This window comes from Apis mellifera, linkage group LG3 (genome assembly GCF_003254395.2).
Source record: "Apis mellifera strain DH4 linkage group LG3, Amel_HAv3.1, whole genome shotgun sequence".
Classification (NCBI taxonomy): domain Eukaryota; kingdom Metazoa; phylum Arthropoda; class Insecta; order Hymenoptera; family Apidae; genus Apis; species Apis mellifera.
The window spans coordinates 13,334,925-13,354,933 of NC_037640.1; the positions used below are offsets into that span (position 1 = coordinate 13,334,925).

The following is a 20,009-nucleotide window of genomic DNA, read 5'->3' on the forward strand; positions in this document are numbered from 1 at the left end:
GCGCCACTAAACTTTAATTACTTTCACCGTAAATTCTGCATTAATATTCTATTCCTTTTTTCGTATTATTTAAAAAGAGATATAAATATTATTCTTTTTTTCTCGATAAAAATATGAAAAAATACAATCAAATTCAAAAAATATATTATTATTATATATATTATACTTATATTATATTTATTTTAAATAATATCATTTATATTATATCCAAATATAGTTTGCCACATTGAATAAATTTTATTAAATTCATTGCATATATATTTTAAAAAAAAATGTAATTTTGTAATAATCACAAAATATTTTTTTTTATTGTTAAATAATATTATAACATTATGACACCAATTTATATTACTTTGTAAAAAAAATTTATTTTATACAATTACTTGAATTATGTAAAATTAATCGTTTTTAATAAATTAATAAAAATCAAATTTAGATTTTTGAAATTTTCGAATTTGAAAAATAATTCTTTAAATGTATAATCTTTTAAAAAATAATTTTACTCATTAAGTATTAGTCATAATTTAAAGAACAAAGGAAGTATAACATTTGTAGGTGTAATTCAAATGTCAAATTACTACCGAGCATTGAAATCTTCATATGCGTCGGTTTAAACAGCCGAAAAAGCCTGTTCACTACTCGCATAAGTATTATTCACGTCTTTGTAACTTGAATACAACAGAGACAAAGAGATTGTATATAGGCGTGGCATATGAGAGAACATAGTTTTATCGTACCATTATTATAATAGTGTATGTTGTTATTTTAAATTATCTAAAAAATTAATGAAATTTGAATTTTATAGAGTATAGATTAAAAAGAGATTCGATCAATCGTAATCATACGTAATATTTCTAGGAAAATTCCCATGAAATTATCGCTTGGAGCATAACAACACCATGGAACCAACACACTGATGACGATGGATTACACTACTATAGCATTTTATATACGTGTACAATCGACACGTCATGGCAATGGACGGTTTGATGACGATGGTGGGGGCTTAAGGAGGGGCAGAGAGAAAGAGAAAGTGGCAAGAAAATAATAGAAGAGAACGAGATGGAGAAGAAGTCTGCACGGACATAGCGTGTTCAGTCAACCTGGTGGCGCTGGACAACCAACTGTCGGCAGTGGAGAAACTGTTAGCCGACTTCGAAGAACTCACAGTTCGGTGCAGGTGTTGTCGATCGTGTTGTTTCATTTTGGATTATATTACGTGCATTTGCCATAATTATAATTTCGAAAATCTGAAAACGTGACTAGTGCGTAAATCTTATATAAAGTCTTTCACTTGGGAACACAATGGTCAGCAAGGATTCGAAAATGGTCACTCCGGAGATGGCAAATCCTTATCTTAAACCGCCGAGTATGTCAACCAGCCAGTCTTTAAAGACTTTTATTTACAATCGTGAAACTGGTGCCTTTTTAGGCAGAACAGCTAGTAGTTGGGGTAAGTTGGAATATCTCATCGATGATTAATCGAAATTTGAATTGATCATTCGCTTAACTTTGAATTAAAATCCAAGCAATAATCAATTGATTCTTCTAATCGATGCTTTGAGAGCATTTCAATTTTATATACGAATTAATATATACGAATGAATATACATATTTAACAAATATAAGAAATATATATTTCATAAAGTCTATAATAAATAATTTTCAATAAATGTGTAAACAACGTTGAATCAAAAGATTTCAATAATATATTATATTTATTTTATTTTATTATCGTTGTTAAATTAAATATTATAGAATATTAATTAATAAAAATGCGACTTTTTAAAAATACTTTTTTACGTATAATCAATATAATTAGTATATAATCAGTATATAATATAATTTATATATTATATTATTATTTTATTACTGATTATACAACAAAAGTATATAATTATTTATATATTATATTATGCTTATATATTGTATTATATTTATACTTTTATTTAACTTTACAAAAAAAATCTTGAGAAAGGAAGGAACTAACCTATCTCCATATGAACTATTTTCTAGGTAGGTGAATAAAAATAGCGGATAAGAATATAAATAGCGAATTTGTATTTTGATTGCTACTTCGATTAATTAATAGATACATATTTTATTTTATTTTATTTTATGAATATAAAAAATTAAAAAATTTAGCTTGTATGAATTAATAGAAGATTAAAAAATTTTAATTCGGATAGAGAAAAGTGGCGTCTCTTTCGGAGATTTAATAGTTTTAGAGAATTTATTCTATTTATGTTTATATATAATTTTTATACAAAAAAGAAATTTATTTTATATTTGTTTTCGATAAAAAGAAATATATCTACTTAAAATTTAATTTGTAGTACAATTGAAAATCTATTTAGTTCTATTCTTGACATTGAAAACTTGAGGTAATTAATTAAATTATGCATCTTGTTTTTATATATCTTTTTGCGTAATGTACATTGCATATATTTTTTCATGATATCACTAGAAATAAAAAATGCATGTAATATTCATAGTCTCCATGTAAATATTTTTTCTTTGCATGAATATATATATATTAATATAATTTATGTATCTATGTATCTATATATACATACAGAAAATTTACTTTAAAAAAAGGCTAATATTATAAACTAATTTTTTAATACTATGAATTTGCACTATTTTAATTTTTTAATTTATTTTTCTACAAATATTCAATGTTATATAAAATATATCAAATAAATAATTAATTAAATCTGTCTCAGGAATTTTTTAACTATAAGTAATATTATAATTTATTTTTCTATAATAATGATTCTATTAATAAAAATTATAATTTTATTATAATGACTTATTTCATATTAGTTATTCTCAATTTATTTTTTTCATTTATCTTTTTATATATAAATATTTTATATTTTATATTTATATGTTTATCTTTCTATCATTTACAACATGATAGAACATGAAAAATTTATGTTATATTATTTATATACATCAATTATTACGTTGTTATGGCAACAACTTAAAAAACACACCCTATGAGAGGGTGTAGAACAGCATATAATATTGGACATCACGTTGAAAAGGAATATTATGTGTAATGTTATATTGACAATTAATATTGCTAATATTTAATTTTTAATACAATTTCATTCACATTTATTTTAATAGTTTTTACAAGCAAATAATATAGCTATAGATTTATATCCAGATTTCACCAATCATTCATTTTAATAATAATATAACTTTTATTCATTGCATTAATTAAAAAGTTGCTCTTGATGAATGTTAAATAAAAATTTATTAAAAAAAAAATATAAATGACTTCGTACATAAATTTATCTTAATGCATCAACGTGGTTGGTCTCGTTGAAAAATAATCCCTAGAATATCACGTTACGATTAGTCGAACATGTGCGTGCGCATGGGTGCGTATGTTTCCAACTATTTCAATAGTAAATAGAAGACTTACAAAAATGCATAGGAAGGTGGTGAGAATCGTGAGATTACATCTTCTTTTTGGTTTAATTAGCTCAGAAGCCTATCGCAGTTGTACAATTTTTTTGCAAATTGCATTCATCGTTCGAATACAATACTTCGATTTCGATCCTAACCTTGAAATTGGCTGATTATCCTTACATCGTTTCCCGGTACTTTTCAACGTCAGATATACTTCGTTTTGATGTTAATTAAGCGGAATGGGAGAAGAAACTTGCACACGTGTTTATCTTTTCGATTGATTTAGTCAAAATAATGGATAATGACAGGGAAAGAAGGGAAAAAAGAGGGAAAGAAGGAAAAGAGAGAAAAAGACGGAAGCGCGAACCGCGGCTAATTCGCGGTGGACACAACGGTTTGCTCGGTTGAATGGCAATTGTTAAACTTCCTTTAGCGCAAACGCGTACAACGAGGTCAATTGGCGTTAAATGGAGGCATTACGGCATTATGTAACTTAGGGCCATTCCGAAGGGTACACCCACGCGACCATACATGTCATAGCTTTCGTTCGCCATCTGCCGAAAATTTATAAAATTATAATCGCGTAAGAATAATAACCTTGCTCTTCGCTCGATTCTTCATCATTTTTTTTTTAATTTTTAAAAATGGAATTGCATGAATAAAAAAGTTTGTGAAGCAGGTATGTATACGATGATAATAAACTACATTATCCAGCGATCTGTTTTAAATTTGAATCCAAGTGTTAAGATGACAATTTTTTTTCGATAAATGTTTTTAAATACACGCAAGTATATATATATATTCTCATCCTTCCGCAGAGTATATATGATATCGCGAATATCGCATTGCGCGCATCCATAGCTGTAATACAATACAGTAGTTAACTGTCAAGATTCCGCTTATTGCCTTTCTTTCTTTGTAAAGCTAATTTGCCCGATTAATCAAAAAAATTGATCAATATAAAATTCGACACGATTTGAAAAATGAAGTTATTTATTCAACATAATAATAGAAAATTCTTCTCCATTCTTGGATAATTCTCTCTAAAATAATATGTTTGCGATAATGAAAATTATCGATATCGTATACGTGTAATTTTCGTAAGTTTTTAAAAGTTTATTATTAGAAAAAAATCTGCGGCAATGTAAAAAAAAATGTCGAGAATTAATCTCAATGATTTTTTACGATACGATGACGTCTGGCAGATCTAATGGAATTAATCGGCGCGTGGTGGTACGCTATGTAATATAGGTTAATTACATTAATCGCTGCCTCAATTCAAAGAAAGATTCAAGCGTGTGGTCAAGTGGAACAATTCAATTATGTACCGATTCAATGTCTCGCAAGGTCGCTTCTCGGATTCCATTCTCCGCTAAAATGACCTCTTGAGTAACGCTCTGGCGGCAAGAACTTTAACCTTTTTGCCACTATCAAATTATTATCGAATTGTTATCGTTTATTTTTTCATTAGATAAGTTTGAAAAACGGATTACGTTTTAATCTTTTGCCTGATGACAAATAACAACAATTTTCTATTTATTTGTGAATTTATAAGTTATTCTAATGATTTATCATTGAATTGTTTTTATTTTGATCACTTCACAAATTTGGAAGAAGAAATAAAATGTGACGAATAAAATGTTTTGCAGGTAAAATAGGATTGTTCTATTTGATATTTTACGGGGTGCTAGCCGCACTGGTTGCAATTTGTTTTTGGGGTTTTTTTCAAACGTTAGATCCAAGGATACCAAGATGGCAACTAGAACGTTCGATAATTGGGACAAATCCTGGTAAATTATATATTTTACTATATATTTTTTACTATATATAATATTTTAATATATTATATTTATTATATATACATATTTCGTTATGAATATTTTATATTTATTTTATTTTTTTATTCGCAGGATTAGGATTTAGACCACAACCGCCATTAGAAAATGTGGAGAGTACGTTAATTTGGTACAGAGGAACCGATAGCGAGAATTTTAAATATTGGATCGATTCTTTGGAATCGTTCTTAAAAGGTAGTACACATCGGGATTACGCGAGAGGTTATGTTACGGTTACAGCTCGAGTAATGAGGAGAATTTAATTTTTACAGATTATATAACGCCAGGTTCGATTCCTGGTCTCGGTGCAAATATTAATAAATGTGATTACAATCAACCACCACCTCCAGGTAAAGTGTGCGACGTTGATGTTAAAAATTGGTATCCTTGTACTAAAGAGAATAAATATAATTACCATAAATCCGCTCCATGTATATTTCTTAAACTTAACAAGGTAACTTGATTTTCTAAAAGTATATATATATATATGAAGTGATGAAAGTTTTTGACACTAGTAGTAGAGTGTAGTTAAGAGTTGAGGTTAATGTTCGTCCGATATAATTTTCAGATATATGGTTGGAAACCAGAATTTTATAACGATACGAATTCATTACCTCAAAACATGCCGATCGATCTCAAAGAGCACATCACTGGATTAAAAAATACTTACCAGCTTGACACAATTTGGGTATCTTGCGAGGGAGAGAATCCAGCAGATCAAGAAAATATAGGACCAATTGAATACATTCCACGAAGAGGATTTCCTGGTTATTTTTATCCTTTTGAAAATTCAGAGGGTTATCTCAGTCCTTTGGTAGCTATCCATTTCGTCCGTCCTCGCAGTAAGTGTTCAAAATAAATATATATATATATACAGAAATTAAGATGGGTTTTTATTCTGTTAATATTAAAGAATCGTGGTAATTTAAATAATTCTATGAATGCTTTTGCGTGGGGAAAAAAGGATAATCTGAAAAAAAAATATATTTTGTTACAGCTGGAATTTTAATAAACGTAGAGTGCAAGGCGTGGGCGAGAAACATAAAGCATAGCCGCCATGACAAAATGGGCGTAGTCCATTTCGAATTGATGATAGATTAACATCGTCTACGTTAACGTTTCTCTGGTCTCTCCTTTGTTAGCGTACAGAAATTCAAAGCGAATCTCACGTTTTTCTGACTCTTCCACATAGCTAAATAACTTTTAAAACGATTTACCAAGTCGTTAGAAATCGATGACCGCTGCCAAATGTGGAAGAAACTTTCGTCAAGTACAAAGTTAAATGGATTTTTGATGTTTGTACCATTGAAAATCCGATATCTATTAAATTTCTACGTATCGAGGGAAAATATAAAATTTGAAACTTTTGTTTTACCGTTTCACGTTTACATCTTATTTTATCAGATGAAAAAGAATGATTTCACGAAGAGAAAGAATATATATTTACTTTGTATATTTATTTTGTATGTGAAGACAATCTCTCATCTTATTCATAATTGTATATTTTACAATTAAATTTTAATAATAAATATAGACTATCGTTTTTTCTCGGTACTGTAGCTGAATATAATATTTCATATTTATATTATATTCTCAATTGTATAATTAACTTATAATTAATGAATGCAGAAATTTTATCTTACTTCAGATTCTTCAACTTCGGTACAAAAATTTTTTTCATCCTGCGTTAATTTTGATTCGAATAATGACTTTTATAAATTGGATATATATTTTATAATAAATAATCGAGATCAATATTTGAAACAAATGAATAAATACAGTGTCTTACAAATATTCAGATATAATTGGATAAAAATTGATTGCATGAAAAATGATGTAAGATTTAGATATAATTAATTACAAAATTGGTATTTTTTTCTTTATTATGAAAACTCGTTATATCTATTGAAAATAGATCTCTTAATAAACAAAGTAACAGAGATAATATATATCTCTTATCTTTGTATATACATTATATATATATTGCTTCTGAAATATGTAAATGTATTATAACTGTGTATACATATATTTTTATAGTTAAGACTATCTTCTTTTAAATTATCATTTTTATCATTTATTTAAAAAAAAAAAAATATTTTGAAAAGGAAATACTTAAAAATCTCTTTGCATCGATAAATAAATTCTTTAAGAAAATTTATTTCAGAAAATTTAAATTTTCACTATTCGTTATTCAATCTTAATAAATTTATTTTACGTTTGTAATCTAAACATTTGCAACTTTGCAATTTTAATCGATCAGTGCATTTATTGTTCGAAATTGTAACGAGATTAATAAATTATTATTATAGATATTTTTATAATGGCAAGTTATTGGCATTTATATTGATATTATTTTTCTGTATAATTAATAATCAATATTTTCTGAAGTTCATTAAATTTTTGTATAATCTTTAAAAATATTTCAAATGTCTTAATTCTTTAAAAACATTATAAATGAAGATACAAATATTTTAGGAATATCAGATGAATATATTTGTAAATATATTTTAAAATAATATATTTGTAAATATATTATACTATTATTATTATTATATTTTTAACATCAGATTGATACAAAAATATACATTTCGTTTATTATTGTTTCTTTTATATATAAATTAATTTGAATTTTAAATTGCAAATAAATCGTTTTTGAAAATGGTTTGAAAATTAAATTAGCATACTCGAATAAATGATTTATAGAATATAATTTATATTATATTAATGCAAATTAAATGCGAATATCACAAAATTAAATAATATAGTTACAATATATGTATATCAAAATCAAAAATCTAAAAATTTCTTGTTTCTTATTTTGAAAATATTTCAATTGAGCTAAAAAAATAAAATATCGTTTTATAGAAGAAAAAACATTAATTTTTTTTCTGAAACGCCTTAAATAAATATAATCAATTTTATAATTTTCTTTATTATATCAAGTATATATGTATTATCATGTATTTGTCTTATTTATTGCAAATCATGTCGTTTATTAAAATCAAATTTATTCTTAATATAGCTGCAGTTAAGTTAATTTTTTTTAGTAAAAAAAATTGGAAGAATTTTTTTTAAATCCGTAATTAACCGTAAATAAATTCTATGATTGTTTATTTGATTATTACTTTTTTTTTTTTTATAATCTCTGCATATAAAAATTTTCGATTAATTTAGCGAAATAGAATTATAGAATATTTTTAACTTTATATTATTGTTATCTAGAATTTGTTTACTTTTTAAAATTATTTTTATTTGTATAGTGAGGTACATAATTATTTTTGTCAACTTAAACTACTTTTCAAACATTATTTTGTTTGAGAGTACTATAAATGACATAAGTACATCAATTTAATAAGTACCTATATCTAAGTATAATATATCAAGTTATATGTATATCATTTTGAATACTACAGTTTTTAGATCCCAAAAGACTCTTTGATTTTTTTTCTCAACTTTTGAATAAATTTGATCATCTGTTTATATACAAACGTGCTGTTAGTAATATTTAATTAATAATTTCAAGCGAAAGAGAAAATATTTATTTACTATTGTAAATTTTATATATATACACATGTATATATATCCAATAATGATTATAATAAAAATATTGGTGAAAAAATTAATAAATACTTGATTATTTTCAAATATAAAATTTTTTGTCTTTAGATTTATTATTCTAGTTTAAAGAACAAATTTAATAGTATATAATTCACATTTCACATGTATGTTTTTCTTTTTTTTTTCATAAACAAATAACTTGCAATAAAATAATTGTTCGTCGATGAAATTATGCGTATTATTTAAATAAAAATTAAAAAAATTGATTCCAAATTTTTATATCATTTTACTTAAAAATTTACTCATTACTTAGAAATTATTTGTTTGCAATATATATATATGTATGTAATCCCATATAAATAATCAACATTAAAAAAATAACAAAGTAATAACATATTTTTTTTTTGCTATTTATCATAATAAATCACAAGAAAAAAAAAATGAAAGAAATTGATATTTTGTATATATTACATATATGCATTCTTTCTTATATTATGATTATGTTTAATCGTGTATTTATATTATAAACATTATTAAATTTGTATAATTTCGTTGAATCGTGAATTTTGTACGTCTAAATCATACTTTCTCTTTTGTTGGAATTTTTTAATAACGAAGAACAAACTTTCCACAGACTATTTGAAATATTAGTTTGTATAATAAGTACCAGTATACTATACATATATATTTTTTTTTACCTCCTAAAATACGTAAACAAGACATTTATTACTTTAATGTTATTCAATGATAATGTCTTATATTTTGACTTTTATAATTATAATAAGTGCCAATGATTGATAATTATTTTATTTTACAGCAATTTTCGCCAACATTTAACAATAAACACAATCACGAAATCGAAACAGTTTCATGGTGAATTCAATGGATTCGAGTAAACATCATTTTCTGACTTTTACGTCTAATCTTATTACGTCTTTAATTTTTTTATGGACCTATTAAAAAAGCGAATATGTTTATATTTATTTCTCGTTTACCAAAAGTTTCGTTGATTGTTTTTTTTTTTTTTTCTTCAAATTTACCACTAACTTTCGTTCCCGTTGTCCACATTATTCTGCAGATATTTTTGCATCCGAAGGTACAAGATTTTATTTCTATACAGAGATGAAATAACTATCATTCATCGATCATAAGTTCAAAATGTACCATGCCATGCTGTTGATTCTGTGACGTCATATATTTTATATTCTTTGCCCAAGCTCGACATTCCACATTGATTATTTTATTTCCTGAAAAATGATTGGTAATTTTTAATTCAATCTTTCCCTCGTTGCAAATAATAAAATATTACATCTTTATAAGATTATAAATTTCAAATTCCTTGTAAAAAGTTTCCAGTTAATATTCACAAATATAAATTTAATTCTTTCTAATAATTTGTTATGAGTACTATGATGTATCGATTAACGAAGCCAAGACATTGTGCATGTAAAATTTTTAAAATTGTTTACTCGATAACACCGTGGTAATCGCGTTGTAACGCTCTGGATTTTATTAGCCTCAGCTTTGGATTCTATTATTTGCTTATTTACAAATCGATCAAAGAAATTTAATTCACATACTTGCCGGCCGAAGGAAATGCACGGCAACGACAGGGCTTAAGTAACCAGGAATATTTTGATATGGATAATAATATCCTGGAAATCCATGGTTCTCGGGATAATAATTCAATTCACCGATATCTTCGTTGTCATGAGGATTTGCACCTTTACAGGATACCCATACAGTGTTCAACTGTAAAAACAAAAAAAGAGAGTAATATATGCAAGTATATAAAAAATATAATATTTCTAAATTTTACTTTTTTCCTACTTCCTTAAATTACTTTCATTTCAAAGTATATCTTTATGAAGATATTTCTTTAATATTATTTACAGAATTTCATTATTTATCTCAAGCAGTAACAATGTATACAACAATACTATCGTTATCCGTTTTTAAATATAATTAACTGACCGACTAACTAACCCATGAACTGTTGGTAGATTTAATATGTTCGACAAGATCAGGCGGCATTTCGTTCGGTAAATTTTCGGTGTCGTTGTAATATTCTGGTATCCAACCGTATATCTGAAAATTAAACATAATTGATAAACAAAAAAAAATAGACAAAAGAAAGAAAGTTAATAATCAATAAAGTTATTATTAAGAATAAACAAAGTTTTGGCAGTCATGGCATACTCTATTCAATTTAATGAAGATGCATGGAGCAGAATTATTGAAACCATATTGATGGCTGGGCGAGCAAGGGCCCCAGTTGTTCACCTCAACCGCGCAAACGTGTCCCGGCTTAACCGGCGTATTGTAATTACAAATTTGTTGATTTCTACCACCGTTTGGCAACAACGATGAATTAATATATTCTAAAAAAAAAGAATAGGTGGTTAATGCAAAGATATTTTTTGCCCAGTGTTTAATTTGAAATGCATAGCACACGTATTGCATGATATAATAATAATTTACCTTCTAGAAACGTATCCAACAGTCCTGTCCATTTCTGCACGGAGCTAGGATCCGACGAACTATACCAAATTAAGGATCGTTCGTCGGCGTTGTTAGACATCGGTCGAAATCCTAAACCTATTTAAGCAAAAAAATATTTTATACTGATCGATCATATTTTATTTTTTACGAAATGTATTTTCACTTATAATTTCATTTATATTTTCATCTATCTTAAACGTAGATTATATACATATATGTATAGTTAATGTCATTGATAGATATTGATGAATCAATCAATTCATAATCATTTATCAAAACGCTGCAAAGATCATGCTTTTGTTCGCCTCTTAAATGAGCAATAATAATATATCACATTTTTAAATAGATGGATAAAATTATATTTTTTAAAATATTTCTTACTTTTGCATGCTTACCATTTCTCGTTTACATTTCGAACTCGATAATATTCGGTTCTCACAATAAGCAGCATGATTCAATAGATGACGAGTTGTTAATTTTTCTTTTGTATAAATTAAATCGTTTATTTTATCTTATTTTATTTTTTTTCAATATATATATATATTAATGTAAGTATACCTGGATTGGTTCCTATTAAACTTTCTTCGAGAATCCATCTTGGTTTTTCGTAATTTAGCGTAGCTAACAATCCTTTCATGCAAACAGCAAAGAGCAATGCCAACGCGCTGAAGAAGCAAGTATAGAATGCTCCAGTGATGGCTGGAATAAAGTAGAAAAAAAAAAAAATTAAATCTATTTAATAATAATAAATCGATCGATTTCGTAAACCATTGCAATCGATAAATCGAGAATTTAAAGAAGAAATTTCGAGTTTCGAATTTATTCGTTTATATTTTAATATATATCCGTTACGATTCACGACGCGTCACGTGTGAACGCTCAATAACTCGCTCAATAACGTAGGAAATGGAAAAATAATTTTAAACTTTCCATTTCATGCGAAACGGGCCTTAATTTCGCATAATGCTAATTATAAAATCACACGGCCTCGAAAATTTTCTCCATTTCAACGATTGAAAGGAAAATATTTAAAGCGTGGGCATTGTGCCAAAGTCCGGTCTAAATATAGTTACTTTTTTTAAGAGTAGTATACGTTACGATTCTGCTTCTGCTTCTTGATCAATATTTCGAGCAATATCCATTTTTCGTGTGGCGCGATGTTGACGAAAAGTTACTAAAAGTCCTCCTTCCAATAATATAGTAACTTGATTATAATAATTGATACGATGAAATCACTATTAATTACGATAATTCAAAATTAATAAAACGATATAAAATTATAAATATTTTAGAATTTTTGTTTCAAAAAGTTTTGACAAATTTTCAATGAAAATGTAACTAGATTAATGCATGTATTATTGTACTATATGTATATACATATATATATATACTTTAGAATTTCATATTTATCACAGTGGTTTAACCTGTTCTACAGGAAACTATACAATTATACGTGTACATTATATATACGTGTAACGAAACATTTACCAATTCAAAACATATCTCTGTCTTAGTTAAATGAAACGAAATAAAATCTGATCGCAACAATTTATTAACCTTTAAAAATATATATTTTACATTCTATATTTTGATATTGCATTAATATTGATATAATACCTTATATTTCATAAGCAATCTATAAATAATATTATTTAGTTGGTTTTCTCTGGTTTCTCTCAAAACCAATCTCTCGAATAATTTTTAATTTTTTTTCTTTTTTTTTTTGGACGAGGAAGAATAAATTTATCCATTAATATAATCAATTAACAAATTTACACGTATATTAGTTACATAGATTTATACCAATTTAAGCAATTAAAATGACTTCCTATTTTTTTTTTTTTTTTTTTTTTTTTTGCTTTTCATAAACTCGTTTTATCATCGACCAAATTCAACGACATCGACACTCGTGTGACCATTTACACGTTCAGTAAATGTAAATGTGCTAATGCGCGAATTATATACATTTAAAAAATACAAAATTTTCCTTATCTTTTATTTACGTATACATGTTAAATTGTAAAAAAACGTAAGTAAAGAATCTTTTTGTTTCCTCAAGGTAATTGACGTAATTGTTCATTTCAAAATCTTCTTTCTTTTGTAAAAAAAAAACCTTTGAATATATATATTTTTTTCTTATCATATCATATTTATAAATATGTATATAATATATATATATATTATAATCTAATAATAGAAAAATGCATGAATAGTATTTATGATATAATATTTTAAATAGACTTTACAAGTGTGTCACAAACTCTTACCACTATTAGAAGACATTAGAAGCATTAATATCAATAAATCCTAAGAGAAGATACTTCCGTTCTGATCTTATTCTTTCTCTTTCTTGCATCCTTCTTCATTCACTTTCTCTAATTCTCTCTCTCTCTCTCTTTCATTCACATAAAAAGAAATTTGATCAAACTGAAATATTTTAAGCATTTCCAAGGCTAACATTATTTCATCATTGAAAGTTAAAAAAACTTTAAGAAAGTGTATTTTGTAAATGTATTACATTTTCTATTAGATTTGTGTATACTATAAGGAATAGAAATCATTTATAGTTATAAAATAAAAATTAATCATCAAAGTAGAAATAATTATTTCATGAATCTATATATTTGAAAAAATATATAAATGATAATATATTAAATGATTAAATGATAATATATTCAAATATACACATATATTTGGAATATATGTGTATTTTGTAAATGTATTACATTTTCTATAGATTTGTAATTATAAAAGGTACAAAATAAAAATAAAAATTAATGATCAAAGTAGAAATAATTATTTCATGAATCTATATATTTGAAAAAATATATAAATGATATAAATTAAAATATACATAATGATAATTAAATATAATGATGATTAAAATATATATAAATGATAATATATTGAACATTTAAATATTTGAAATATAAGTGTATTTTATAAATATATTACATTTTCTATAGATTTATAATTATAAAAAGTACAAAATAAAAATAAAAATTAATGATCAAAATAGAAATAATTATTTCATATTGTGTGTTCACAAATCTATATATTTGAAACAATTATAATATATTAAATATATTATTCAAATATTTGAAAAATATGTTGCCTTATTTTGCACATCTCTCGATAAAATAACGAATGAAATGATACGATTCGATTTCGTATCATTATTTCCTGTATGAAAATAGAAACAAATAAATCGCATGCATATCATTTGAAAACGTAATGAATAAGCGGTCTTAATACGATTTTAATACACCCATCTGCATTAACATATTTTTCCTTTATGTTTTCTTTACGTTAGAATTTTTTCCCCTATAATTCCTGAAAGCAATTTTTTTTTTAAATTTTAAATTTTATTCGTACGAAATTTAAATAAAACGTGTTGTAAATTTTTTGTTAATTAAAATTGATTAATTACCGACCGTTGATAGATACTGAAAATTTTTCTTAAAATTTGCATCCACGAATGATCGTAGAATCAATATTTAATAACATGCGATCATTTCGTTGATTCTTGTAAGATTCGGGATATATTTTCTTAAATAAACAAAATCTTAGTTAGAATAAATTTTTCTAATTCTCAACACGTGTAACATTTGCTTATCATTGTATTGCCATCAACATTGAATGAATAAATTCCATCTTGGCTATTCGAGTGATAAATAACTACTTTTGTTGTGGTATGGGCTCCTACGATATATTTCAAGCAATCCTCCACTTCCTTCAATTCTTATACGTCTACAGTCCTCGGTAATGTTTACCTCATTTTCTTAATTCTCATAATAATTCAACGTGATATAATTATTTATTCCGCGAAATGGAATAAAATTTTTTACAATTAAAAATTTTTTAAATTTAATTATCTTTTGTTAAAGTATAATTGAAGCGAAAGAAAAAAAAAACACAAAAAAAATTCTTTACGAAAATATTTCTCGCGTCGCCATTTCAATCCACGATTGTCCGAATATTGATTGAAATTCGTAATATGTAATACCAGGAAAAATTAAACTCTACAAACATTCAATTATTTTGAGCCAATATTTATCTTCAATTTTCATTGACTATTAAACGGCAGCAGACCATGATATCAACAATATATAATAACAATACATATATTCATATACAGTTTAGATATTCACTAGTATCGTTATAAATAGTTTGAATAATTTTTAAGACTTCTCGATGGAAACTATATAAATATATATATATAGAAGTTCGGTTAATGTAATTCCTAATTTCTTATCGTAACTTATATAGAACACACAACGGTTTCAATGCCATTGATAACAATTAAACACTGCTAGAAACAGAATGTGTCTTTCAATTTTTCATGCAACATATCCCATCTCAATTTTTATTTAATCGTTTTTTATCGTTATCAAACCGTGATCCCCTTGACGAGGATGTAAATTTATAATTGTCACGTATATATATTATCGTACGTATATACGTATATATATATATCTCAGATAATAATATAAAATCGGAAATATTTCGATTTCTAGATAATAATTCAGTTTTTTTTAGATAAGCATAAAAGACAAAAGAAAATTCTAATTCTTGATCCTTGATTCAATTCGATTGGATCAATGGCAAGAAGGGTAAAAATTTGATAAAAATGTTCGTCGATTTGTATTTCGAATTGAAATAACGCGGGTATTGCAGCCCGAAGCACATGCTATCCATGCGCCTATACAAACAAATATCATTCGTAGGGAATGGCCACTTAATTATTCAATTATAAGGAAATAATTACCCCATTTCTTTCCCGTGTGACCGCAGTAAGTGCCTTCGACTGGATCGTGAATAAAATCTCGCAGAACTTTCCAATACGTCTTTTTCTCGGGTACTCGCTTGTAATCGAACTCGTAAGTACCATTCTGCAATTGCTTGCCCGGCACACTCATTTCTCTCCGACTATCTCTCACAACACTCGTGAAACACTCTCGCACGACCTTTGAACAACAATTTCCCGGTTTGGAACTTGACTTTCCGTACAAACCGAAACTGTCTCTGTGTGAGAAAAACAAATCGGTCGAGCGGCCGTTGAGCGAAGTAATTGTACTCCGCTCGAGCTGAATCAGCTCACTGCTCTCTGTCTCTGGAAGAGAGACTAAGCGATACTTGGGCAGCTCGAAGTTCTACGTCTACCGATCGAGTAGTAGTAGTGGGAAACGCCAAGATATGTCAGACACTCGTCGCCTTATGGCGCACTGACTCACAGCTAACTATCAACTAAAACTCATTCCCACGGATATTGTTTCGTATCAATCGATTAGTTAGAACATCACGTGTCGATCGTATCTTATCCAAATTACTCGTTAGAGATCTGATATAACTCTTAAGTGTTAATCGAGCATCGATATCTCGTTCTTCTTCTATTTTTTTCTCTTTATTGTGAAAATTAAATTGTAAAGTTTTCCTAAACTTTGAAACCAGTGTATACATACATATATTTAAACGGATCGTAACGAAGAATTATCGACACGCATTTATATCGATTCAATATGTCCTCGTTTATGGAAAATACCGTTCGATTCTTTATAGACGAGTAAATCGACGAGTATATTTTCTCCGTGTCATGCACATCCATGCAATTTATCTTTAAATTTATAAAAATATTACCGATTGAATTTATATCGTTTCGTGTGATTTATCAACGACGAAATGTTTCGAGTGACAAGATTTTTAAATTTACTTTTTTTCAAAGGACAAAATTGTAATTTTTATCATCATCTAAAAACTAACGAATTAGTAAAGTAAATATAATTTTATCTGATTTCAAGATAAAGTATGTATGTATTTTCAATTTGAGAATATATATATTTCGATAATCCATATTTTTTCACTTATTCTTACAAATATTCACACGATATATTTTCAAATCGTAATTTATTCATTTTCATTTCTACTTTGTTTATTTAAATAATATAAAATCACGGGATCTGGATATATTTAATCGTAATATATATAAATCTAATATATATATATATATATATATATGATATTAGATTTTATCTATAGGATTATGCAATGATGTATAAATCAGAAGCATTCAAGGTTACATTATTTCTCGTGTGTTTCTTGTCATGAAATATATCGTAAATCGCGTTTTACTGTAAATTGGATTTTACACACATTGAGGAAAGATTCTCGTGAAAAGGCCACGAACGAACGAACGAACGAACGAACGGAAGGTGGCTTGAATTAGATTTGAATTAAATGATAAAAATTAAATTATTTCTTCTACACGGTAATTAGTAATAAATCTCGATTATCCTTCCGTAATTTTCGAAATGATTATATTATTATTTTCTTCTTCGTAACAATGGCTCGTTATATAAGAACTTTTTTTTATTTTAAATTAAATTAATCTCCTGTTTAAAATTAACTTTGATCAATATTTCTCCTTAATGATGTTTAATAACCTATTTATAAAAAAAATTGTGAAAACAAAACCGTTAAAAATGATTATTTCACATACCTATTATTATTTGAAAATCTAACGAGTATCGAGAGTGTTGCTCGATATTTTGAGCCCATAAATAACACTCCACTGTCACTAATCTATTTACTGAAAACGATACAAGAATAATTATTTTTCGTATATTCTGCTTGATTCGAAGGAAAGAAAAGTGAAAATATTACTTACGCGTTAAACTATTGAATTTTAACGCGACAATAGGAGACATGTAATCTACTTGGCCGGTAAATGGGAAATATTCGACTGGAAATCCAGGAGTTGGGATGTATTCTATTTCACCGATATGGTCTTTATCGACGTTGTTCGCTCCGTTGCACGACAACCAAATATAAGGCTGAAAACGAAATATATATTTTATTTTATCTTTTTCGATATTTCGAAAATCTTTCTTTATTATTTCGACGAAAACAACATATCGTTACGTTCTTTTCTTTATTTTTTTTCTTTTTAATAAGAATTTTGTCAGAAAATTAAAACTTAACCTTATGAGATTTTTGCACTACTTTCTTCAGTCTCGCTGGCATATTGTGCGGCAAATGCGACGAGTAATTGTAATATTCTGGGATCCAGTCGAACCTCTGCAACAATATCCCTCAATATAATTCATTTTACGTTATAATACGTTTGTTACAAAAATTCAAAAGGACGCAAAGATACCTTATTAAATTTAATAAGAACGCAAGGTTTCAAAGGTTTCGTGTAACCGTATGGGGGCGTGCTACATATCCCAAGATTGTGTATGTTAAAATAACAAGATTTTCTATAATGGCCTGATATCGAATGCCTTTTATGGCAGTCTAAATCGTAGTTCGATCTATTTTTATCGTATTCTAAAATGACAAGCGGCTTTATGATATATATATTTTCTTCTCAATATTATCGTATGTTGTATATAATAAATATATTAGAAATATACGAATTTGAATGTACAATTATTTTATAAAATACCTTGTAAAAAATCATTTATGGCTTGAACGTATCTTTCCGATTTGGTATTGCCAGTTAAGTTACTCACCGAAATAATTGGCGATGCAGTTGACATGCTGCTTGGTTTAAAAACTATTCCTTTAGGAAAATTTTACTTAATATTTGATATTGTTCATATCAATTATTATTATTATTAATTAATACAATATTATTTTTTTTTTTAAATACGTTACAAAGTTACAAGAATAACAAAGGTAAGGATTACTTAATTTTTGCATTAAAGAATGAAGCAAATGAAGATTACCTGGACTGCCAAAAGTTGATCGGGTGAAACGTGAAGTTCTTCCAGATTTTGAATATTGAAAAAATGGTTTATCCAGTTGAGAAACGTAATCTATACTGACCTTCATTTGTATAGCAAATATTGTCCCCAAAACAGTAAAAAAGCACAAATAAAATAATCCTAGTTGACCTAAATTTCAAATACATATATGCACATGTATATTTCTTTTTTTCTGTATGTTTAACACGCGTAAGACGATGGAAGACCATATTTCTCTACGTATAGCGTAACGAAAGTTTTTTTTTTTATACGAAAAACAGGATGCAGTTAAATTAATACGATAATGCATCGACCATTTCGTTAATTTTCAGGGTCATTTCATTTCAAGTTTATTATTTTATATTTCTTTTCCAAACCGTATTTTAGGAATATATATATATCGAGATATTTTGTAGGGATTATATTATACACAATTATTTAACTATTGTACAGAACAGAAACGAAAGTGGAATAAGAATTAATTAAATTTAAAATTACAATTTGCAGTATATTAATTGTTTTGAATATTTTTAAATTTTTTTCTTTAACGTATAGTAACAAACATTACCCCACTCTTTCGCCGTTCGGTCGAGAAACGCTTTTCTCTCTTTATCCCATAGGAACCGCAAAAAATTTCTGAAAGGTCCTAAATCGGGTTGCGGTATTCGACTTTTATAATACGCTTCATCGTGTAATATCACCATATTAAGAATTGATATCCTGATATTTTCAATCCCAACTTATAAAAAAGAAATGAATAAACGTATTCTAGTTCTTCTTGAAGCTAGTTATTTCTTGATTATCTTTATTGTGCTTTTATTTTTTTTTTCTTTTCTTTTTTTTTTTTTTAACCAACTTCAATAAGTTAATCATCAGCGTTGGTAATTTGGTATATAATTTTGCGATGTAATTGTAAAATTACTTTTTCGAATTATTATATTTTCAG

The 20,009-nt window shown here is 26.6% G+C and overlaps 2 protein-coding genes and 1 long non-coding RNA gene across 3 annotated transcripts; 1 reads left to right on the forward strand and 2 right to left on the reverse strand.

Moving 5' to 3' along the window:
* The first annotated feature begins 1,046 nt into the window (after nt 1-1,046).
* LOC410905 (sodium/potassium-transporting ATPase subunit beta-2) lies at nt 1,047-7,050 on the forward strand. Its single transcript, XM_006569857.3, has 6 exons — nt 1,047-1,453; nt 5,073-5,213; nt 5,334-5,453; nt 5,531-5,712; nt 5,827-6,100; nt 6,256-7,050. The coding sequence occupies exons 1-6, from the start codon at nt 1,306-1,308 to the stop codon at nt 6,357-6,359; spliced, it is 969 nt and encodes a 322-aa protein (XP_006569920.1). The 5' UTR covers nt 1,047-1,305; the 3' UTR covers nt 6,360-7,050.
* Nucleotides 3,080-5,066, reverse strand: LOC113218631. Its single transcript, XR_003304283.1, has 2 exons — nt 3,437-5,066; nt 3,080-3,347 (listed from the first exon to the last, which is right to left on the reverse strand). It is a non-coding gene; the product is annotated as an uncharacterized LOC113218631 (long non-coding RNA).
* A 2,760-nt stretch (nt 7,051-9,810) lies between the features above and the next one.
* LOC725991 (sodium/potassium-transporting ATPase subunit beta-2) lies at nt 9,811-19,782 on the reverse strand. Its single transcript, XM_026439653.1, has 13 exons — nt 19,632-19,782; nt 18,948-19,213; nt 18,830-18,860; nt 18,472-18,680; nt 18,297-18,392; nt 17,983-18,148; nt 17,815-17,904; nt 11,877-12,017; nt 11,298-11,414; nt 11,016-11,197; nt 10,803-10,904; nt 10,397-10,568; nt 9,811-10,063 (listed from the first exon to the last, which is right to left on the reverse strand). Exons 1-13 carry the CDS (start codon nt 19,765-19,767, stop codon nt 9,951-9,953), a joined length of 1,821 nt encoding a protein of 606 aa, XP_026295438.1. The 5' UTR covers nt 19,768-19,782; the 3' UTR covers nt 9,811-9,950.
* Nucleotides 19,783-20,009: the final 227 nt, after the last annotated feature.

Excerpts from the sequence above, each read along its gene's own strand:
- LOC410905 (XM_006569857.3), top strand. The coding sequence starts at position 1,306 with ATGGTCAGCAAGGATTCGAAAATGGTCACTCCGGAGATGGCAAATCCT. Across the intron at positions 5,214-5,333 it reads GATAATTGGGACAAATCCTG|GATTAGGATTTAGACCACAA; the intron begins GTAAATTATATA and ends TTTTATTCGCAG. Across the intron at positions 5,713-5,826 it reads TATTTCTTAAACTTAACAAG|ATATATGGTTGGAAACCAGA; the intron begins GTAACTTGATTT and ends TATAATTTTCAG.
- LOC725991 (XM_026439653.1), bottom strand. The coding sequence starts at position 19,767 with ATGGTGATATTACACGATGAAGCGTATTATAAAAGTCGAATACCGCAA. Across the intron at positions 17,905-17,982 it reads AAAATTCAATAGTTTAACGC|TAAATAGATTAGTGACAGTG; the intron begins GTAAGTAATATT and ends TATCGTTTTCAG. Across the intron at positions 12,018-17,814 it reads AGATTTTCAAATAATAATAG|CCATCACTGGAGCATTCTAT; the intron begins GTATGTGAAATA and ends ACTTTATTCCAG.